Source organism: Manis pentadactyla, chromosome 14, assembly GCF_030020395.1.
Source record: "Manis pentadactyla isolate mManPen7 chromosome 14, mManPen7.hap1, whole genome shotgun sequence".
NCBI classification, from domain to species: Eukaryota; Metazoa; Chordata; class Mammalia; order Pholidota; family Manidae; genus Manis; species Manis pentadactyla.
Genome location: NC_080032.1, coordinates 52,075,582 through 52,084,042, shown reverse-complemented (window position 1 = coordinate 52,084,042; position 8,461 = coordinate 52,075,582). Strand labels below are relative to the sequence as shown.

Genomic DNA, 8,461 nt, shown 5'->3' with positions numbered 1-8,461 from the left:
TCAACAACTGAACGGACTGCTTGGTGAGGTAGAGTCACTGGAAGTGTTCAAGGTGAAAAGATCACCCTTGTGAAGGGTCTCCTGCATTTGTTAAGAGGTTAGACTGGATGAACCTCAGGTCTCTTTCAATTCTGAGATTCTAGAAAATTCCCTCAGGGAATTCAGAAGCGAATTCCTAAAAGGAAAGAGAAAGCACACATATGTATACTTTTAGAATCCTCTTGAGTTTTTTTCTTTTTTTCAAAAGGTACAATAGAAAATGTAGTCCACTGTCTTTAGAATGCATATGCACCTTCCTACCACTAATAGGAAGGGTCCATTATGACTTCTTTATATTATAAAGATGGAAGATTACATTTATAATTTCTGTAAATATTTTAGAAAAATGCTCAAAATCTAGTAGTCAATGCCCTAGAAACTTTATAGACTTCTCGATAGTATGCACAGATACAAATACATTATTCATTAAATACAACTCACATCTGTTTTTATTATACTCTAAAATATACAGGAATCTTGATGTACTCAAAGAGTGCAAGTAAATACAGTATTCAAGCAGTCACTATTTCTATGTACATGCTCATTAATTCTTCAAAACCCCACAAAATTATCAAAGAGATCAAAATACTGTTCTGTGTTTTCACACTTTATATTCAGAAAAACCAGCTGATAATTTACAATGTCATAAAGTTTCCAGTTTCACAATACAAAAAGGATAAAATGAAATTGGGTATCATCTTGTGAAAATTTATGGAACTTTAGATGTGTAAGACCCCCTACCTATGTGAAATCATTCTCACTGGGAAAGTGAGTTACAGTAAAAGCAGAACCATATAAAGTATTATTTAAAAGCTTAGACTTCAGCTTTCTATCTGAAAGGCAGTCTTCCGTTTCGACAGGCAATTGCTTCTTTCCCCAAACAGTAGTATATTACAAACATACTACTTTAAATCTATTTAGAACCCAATATAAGAAGGCCTTCCAATACCTGGTGATGTTAACTTATCAGTAACAAGGGATTTTTTTCTTTTTGATTCTTCACTAAACAATGGCAACTAAAGTCCCCCAATCCACTGTGGAGGCACAAAAGTAACGTGAGTGATAAAGGTATACCATCCACAGTAGTGAGGCTGTATATTCAATTCCCAGAACCACTTAGCCTCAAGAGCATGAAAATAATCTACTTTTTGATTTCATGAAATTTTCTTCTAGGCAATTCTTTACATTTTCAAATAAAAATAGTTCAATTTTAAACCTAAACCATTCAGAACTGGGCAACAGCGGCCCAACCACTATCTATCTCATGTCTACACCAAAAGTATTTCTGTCTTGACTGTACCCAGTCACCTGGTTTTCAATTCTAATATAAAAGTTGGAATTTAAAAATTTTTATGTAAAAGAAAAAAAATGTAAAAATACACCTGCTTTCTCTCATGGTTTAATATAGTATTCGAAGGCTTTCCGATGTTTTCTTAAAAAAAATCACTTATAACCAAATCTCAGCTTCGTTTTCAGAAATATTAAAGTTTGGTTTAGATAATGTATCATTTTACCTCGTCCAGTTTCCACAGTATGTCATTCTATTAAGAAACCTGTAAGTTACTTGGTCCTTTGGCAATCTGCTGTGCACATAATGCCTACTGTACCAAACTTTTATTGCCTGTAAATTTAGTTGGAGTTTTACTGATAAAATTTCAATGCAGTGTCCTTATCTCTTCTCTTACAATGGTGCTACTTGTGTAAGCAGATTAGGGTGCAGTGTCCCAAATTATTCCTGGCACTGCAAAACCAAATCGAACAATTCCATGAAGCAATTTGATATCAAAGTGTTTTTCTCTGGTCAAGTCTATTTCAAGACTCTAGAAGTTCCTTTTGCAAAACTTGCCTTTAAAACTTTTCTTCCTAATGTCATCACATTTCTTAAATTCGCTCACTCTTCAATCTTTCCTCTTAGGTTGAATTTCTATGTGAATAAGAAAGTGCCTTTTTCCTGAAAAAGCACAGTTTGAACCATTAGGGTCAGAACTCCATCCTTCCACCTCCAGCTCAGCCTCTAGTAGGTCTCAGAATCGGAGTCGTTGAGTTCATCCACGTCGGTGTATAAGTACTCCTGGTCCCCGCCAATGTTGTTGAAACTGCAGTAGGAGCTAGGCTCACTCCTCATGATGGGCAAGGCTTCGAAGCTGACTGTTTTTGAGGTGTTGGTATAGCGGTTAATGGCATTGAATGTCAGGGATGACAAAGGGCTACTTGATGACACAGGCATCATGGTGGCCAAAATGAGAGCTAGGCAGTCAGCTACGTCCTTATTGGGAGCGCAGGCCAAAGCTGGGGTATAGCCTAGAATTACAGATAAAATTTAAAATAGTAAACATCCTGAGATTCATTTCACTAAAATAAGGAAATAAGCCTAAAGGCCTTCAACTTAGACATACTTTAAAGACTTGGCTTATACTACATTGGTTTAATGAGAATAATTCAACAATTTTGAATAAACAGAAAAAGGGAAAGTCACAGATATCGAGGAGATTTGACAGACTGCATAACAGATGAGGAAATAGGCCCAGACATGGATCGTTTTCCCAAGACCTCACAACTTACCCATAGAATTTAAATTCACAGGAGACACTGAGCTACAGAAAGGGAGAAAAACCCCAGATTGATAAATCTTTCTTCAAAATGGTGGGAAAGTCTTACCATTAACTTGTAGGTATGTAAGTGCTTACATAGTGAGAAATCTAAATGTGGACAGATTCTTAATGAGGCACTGAGCAGGTGCTCAAAAGGAATGTGCTGAATGAGTGACACTGGGCTGTTGATTAACTTTTCTTTTAGGGCCACAGCCCACTGAAGAAAAACAGTAGGTGAACTAAACAGGGAACTGTTAGAACTCCAAAGTCAAAACAAGTGCCTCCTCTGTAACTGTTCACTTCTTCAGCAGAGGACCAACCTTGGCCCTAGGGCACCACGGTGTTGACACGGCACACCGAGGAAGGAAGTGCTGGTACCTTGGTCGACTCAGGAACTTGAAGATGAATGGAAAGATGGTGAGAGCACACACCGTGTGATGCTACGTTTAGATTATCCCACATGGACTGTTCGCAGTGAATGTCTTAAAAGTTTTGGTCTCCAGCTTCACGTGGTATTGCACATCTAGACACGGTTTTCCCTATTAGTATATTTACTTGTGTTTTAGCCTTCACGCACCCAAATAAATATATGTATATATTTTTAAAAGTACATGTTTGTATTTTAAACAGCTGAGTGATTTATCCCCAAACGAACATTCATGTAATCACCATCTGGATCAGTTAAGAAAACGTCACCAGCACAACAGAAGCCCTGTTTGTCCCTGCCCGGTCTATCCCACAAAGGTACCCACTCTCCTAATGTAGGTGGTCATTTCTGTGCTTTCCTTTCTACCTGTATTTGTTCATCTGTTTATTTGCTTCCTTTCTGCTGGTATTCTGTGGGATGTATCTTTGTTGTTGTATGTAGCTATAATTAGTTCACTTTGTTACATATACAACTGAGTGATTGTACCATGGTTTAGTTACCTATTCTAATTTATTAAGCATTTAGCTATTTCCAGTTCTCCTATATATTATTCATGCTTTATCAGTTTTAAGAAAGAATGATATTTTCCCCCTTCATACATTTCCTTTTCCAAGGGTCAAAGGGCACGAACGATGCCCCTTTGGACCTGGCAGGAGTGGTGGAAGGGTACACATATTTTTAATTAAACTCGACCTGCCCAAAGGGATGAGGAGAGTGCTGCAAAGCCTGCCGTCTCTCAGGGGCTCTCTGCATGTCTGGAGGTGACTGTTATGCTGTTGCTGGTGGGCAGGGCAACCTATTCAACAGGCCACATGCCTTGGATGAGACTTGGGGGAGAGGGGGCACACACTCAGGAGTGTTTTCTAGTCAGAACATGACTAAAAACAGGCTCCTCCCTCTGCATGGAGTTGGTCTGGTCAGGTAAGAGAGAGATGAGTGAACCAAGATTCTGAGGAATAGTATCTTCTCACATAACATAAGGATCCAGGCTGGGGTGGTAAGACTACAGGAGAAAAAAGCGGGCCTATTTCTGATATAGTTTCTGATACATCTGAAACTAACATAATGTTGTATATCAATTATACCTCAATAAAATAAAAAACAAAAAACAAAACCCTAACAATGTTCAGTTCCAGTGACTCTAGTACTAACCTAATCATCTAAATAGCTATCAATTCAAGGAACGAGGTATCTGTGAGTGAAGGGAGACTGTCACCTAAAGAAAGACATTATGGCCACATCTCATATGCTGTGACTGTCTCACTTGGCTCTGAAGTGAGCTGCACTTTGAGTCTCAGTGACAATGTGCAGCAAAAAGGGAAACAGACATTACTTGGGGGAATACTGGGCACTTGCTGTATTCCCTTAATCATGTATATTTAAAATGCCATATTAAAATCTTATTGCTATACACATTTTAAAAGAAGAATGAAAAAGTTATAATGTTGTGCCAAATTCTGATATGTCACATAAAACGGACACCAAGAACTGACGCTCACCAATCATGAGGGTCACTAACGATCTTGACAAGAGGTCAGCAGTGTGGTAGGGGCAGGGGCTGGCTGCAGGGATTTAAGAGAGCATGAAGAGAAGAACAGGCCAGCAAGGAGAGCCGGCTCCTGAGTAATTCTGCTGTGAAGGGGAACTGAGAAATAGCAGCAGCTAGCAGCAGTGGTAGGATTAATAAGAGATTTTTTTAAGATGAGAGAAATGATATTTAATCCTGATGGGAATAATCTAGGAAGATTCTCACAGAGAATCCTTACTATAGGACACAAAAGTTAAGAACTGTTAAAGTGATTGTCTCAAGTTGGTAAAAGGAATCAGGATCCAGTGCCTAAGTGGGAGGAAGATTAGTTTTAGGTAAGAACCTGGCACTTAAGGGCCTTGATAAACACTTGACAGAACAAATTCTCTGGATACCAAAATAAACAAAGGTGGTAGATATGGGAAACTAAGGTTCACCTGTTAGATGGACTTTTCCTGTTTCTCTTGTCCTCTTATTCCCTTTGCCACAAAATAATTAAGTACTATTCAATATTAATTTCACTTTCCTCTCTGACCATTAAAGAATATTTAAGTTTACTTCAAGTATGAATCATCAAAAGTTATCAACTTCAAGTAAGATTTAAGTTAAGGAAAGAGAATAGAACCTACTTACCATTTTCATCTACTGCAAGCACGCTTGCTCCTTTCCCCAAAAGTTCCTGAACCACCATTGTTAGCCCATTCCGGGCAGCAACATGCAGAGGTCTGGAGGAAAATATTATAAATGTACATGTATGTAGGTGCATGCATGTGCACACACACACTCTCTATGTCTCTAATTCTGGCTGTTGAAGGGCACTTTTGCTAACTTGTGAAAACCCAGAGATACAAAGGTGGCATCTTGTCCTCACAGCGATAAAGATGGGAGTGGGGCACCGCAGAACCAACATGCAGGGCGCTGTCACCGTGTCAGTGTGCGGGATAGCGCTGGGCCCCATTAGCAAGTTTCACCTTCACCAAAAGGCTTTTTTTTTAGTTTCCTTCTAAAACTTAATATTTAAAGAGATGTTACCAATTAAAGTGCATTCTTACATTACTGTTTTAAGAAATGAGGTGGGCCGACACATGTAACAGAATATATAACAAAAACCATCAATTACAACAGTAAAAATTCCAATAGGCTTTGAAAGCAACTTACAGATCCTATGACTAATTTTTGTAGCCTCAAAAGATAAGATGGATATGTGAATGGGAACCAACATTGTAAGACTTTTCTCTTTACCAAGTCTCAAAGTACAATGGAAATGGAAAATGGGAGATGTTGAAGTAAGATCTAAGTGTTACCTGAAGGCTGGTTGCTTGCATTAAGAACTTGATTCTTTCTGAAACCTCTTTAGCTTACAGATACATATAAACCTTTTTATCTCTTTTATTGCTAGTGTCAAATAATGTCTTATGCCAATTGGTTTACATAAAACACACAAATTAGCATTACTTTCCATAATAAAATTATGGGTAACTGGGTTGAGAAAAAACATTGTTCTCAATAATAAAAGTTTCAGTTCAAAATCTTTTATAGTAATATACTTTTAACTGTAATGATTTTAGAAATGAGTTTTGTCAATCATAAAAACTATCCTTTACTTTTTAATTGCTTCTGTGACTGAGACTGATTCCAGTAGTCCCAAAAGAAAAAAATCCTCAATATTCATTTTCCTAATTACAGGTCACATGGTTTATACTAGACACTGAAAGTACTCACGTTTGCAAGGCTGCATTGGTTGCATTGATGAGGTTTCGATCTGTTATCTTTTCCAGTATTAACAAGGCACTAGTTTCATGACCCTATAATTGTGAGATAACTCTTAATAACTTGGATATCATTAAAGAAACATTTATACAAACATAAGAGAACACCCAACCCTACTCCATATAGTATGTACATCACCATTCGTATGCCACAAATTTTCTAATGCCTTAACCATTTGTCCAAACGTGTTGGTGGGTGGGGTTAGGGAAAGAGTACATGAATATTTAAGATTAGAGAGATTACAGACAATAATTACATTCCAGCTTATGCTCCACAACTTATTTGGCTTACTGGGCACTTTTATACACCATGGCGGCTACATCAGTAGTCCCCCTGCTCCACCCCAAGAAATCTGATTCCAACCATCATTGGACAGGTTTAGTCCCTAGTTCTGTTCATTTTAGTGAAGTGAAAAAGCTGTAAATGCTGCTGCTGATAACTAACAATGATGACAGCTTTAAAGTGTGCACACACCTTGCTGCAAGCCAAGTGGAGGGCGGTGTTTTTACTGTTGTCCTGCACCGTCAGATCCGCACTAGCACTGCTAACCAGCATCTCTGGGAGAAGAAACAGTGTCAGTTCTTATGTTTGTGAAAACGTAGCTTAGGTAACTCACAGCTCATTGTACACAAGTGAAGATACAAAGCAAAAATAGCCCTCTAACAAAATCTTAAGTGCAAGAAAAATACTACTATGTAAGATGCACACACTATATTGCCATATTGTTGTGTAAGTCACAGACACTACAGCAGCAGAACATGTATTTTTTGAGTGTCACTGAATTCCAGTACTGTGTTAAGTACTGAGGCTCTGGATTTACAGTAACTTATTTAACCCTCACGACAACTCTACAAAGCAGGTATTGTTCATTTTCTCACTTAAAAAATGGAATAATTGAGGCATAAGGTCCCTTAGTCAGCAGAGCCAGGGCTCAGATTGAGTCAGTCTGATGCTAGACCAGAGTCTGACCACTATCCCTCAGTGCCTTGCTGTAGCCAACTATTCAGTCAGTGAGAGCAGAAGAAAATACTGTGGCCATATCAAAGTGTGGGTAGGGAGCAGGTAAAGGTTTTCTTTCAACCTCAAGAGTGGTAAAATAACTAGTGGACAATTCAATAAACTAAAGTCAGAAGGCTTGGGATGTAAGTTATACATAGGAATAAACATACTTAGAACAGTAAAAGCCTTAACCAGTTTCTTTACCAACTGTGTTTGTTTGTCCATTTTCTGCAGCCATCATGAGGGGCGTTTTTCCAGAAGAGTCTATAGAATTGACTTGAGCATTATGGCTGAGCAGCAGCTGTAAGCACTCTACGTGGTCTGTGAAAGCGGCTGCGTGGAGAGGAGTTCTACAGTACAGAAAAACGGGAAGACTGGACTACATCTGCAAGTTGAATGTTCTAGAAAAAATTATCCCTTAATTTATGACATCAATTTTCAAGGGTTTACACATTAGGCTTTATCTAAAAGCATTGCCTGGATACGAAGAGGTGTAATGGAGCTTATTATTTCTGCTATAGAAATTTTATTTCTGATTACAATATAAAAGCCCCTTAATAAAACTAGTATAAATAGGGATAAATTACAAAACCGCTAAAACATTAAAGACATTTAAACATTTCATTAAAAAAGATTTGGGAAGAAATAAATCCTGACCCAATTACTGCTTTCTATTGCAACTGCTCAAGTCTCTTCCAGCCTTTATTCCTTTTTGGAAAACTGTTAACTTTATCAACAATAATATCTGGGTAACAAATGCATTTCTTAAAAAAAAAAAAGGGAAATCTTTACAATTTACAAGTTTTAAAAAGAGGAAATCTGGCTAAAAAGTCTAATAGAAAAGGCTTTTATAATGAAAACAAAATTTTATAACAATTTATACTTGCAAATATAAAAATCAACTTTTAATTAATAATGGGTTCTCTGCAAATTCATCCTCAGTCTAGTAGCTACAAAACTGTTTTTCACATTGAAAGTAAAACTACTTTCTACACAGTCGAATTCCTACCTTCCTTTTGAATCTGTGGAGTTCACGATGCTGGCACCTAACGTATCAATCAACATCTCGGCAGCACCTTCATTGTCATTTATCCTGTGTAAGGCAGA

The 8,461-nt window shown here is 37.7% G+C and overlaps 1 protein-coding gene across 7 annotated transcripts in view; it reads right to left on the bottom strand.

Annotated features, from left to right (window-relative positions):
• Positions 1-864: 864 nt before the first annotated feature.
• ANKRD28 (ankyrin repeat domain 28) overlaps positions 865-8,461 on the bottom strand; it is a 223,431-nt gene continuing 215,834 nt past the window's right edge. For all 7 annotated transcript variants that reach the window (XM_036901013.2, XM_036901012.2, XM_036901016.2 and 4 more), the window contains 6 exons: positions 8,364-8,447; positions 7,559-7,704; positions 6,830-6,912; positions 6,308-6,390; positions 5,219-5,310; positions 865-2,340 (listed from right to left, as the gene is read on the bottom strand). In XM_036901013.2, the coding sequence (XP_036756908.1) occupies positions 2,054-2,340; positions 5,219-5,310; positions 6,308-6,390; positions 6,830-6,912; positions 7,559-7,704; positions 8,364-8,447 (775 nt within the window). In that variant the 3' untranslated portion in view covers positions 865-2,053. The remainder of the gene's footprint in view (positions 2,341-5,218; positions 5,311-6,307; positions 6,391-6,829; positions 6,913-7,558; positions 7,705-8,363; positions 8,448-8,461) is intronic.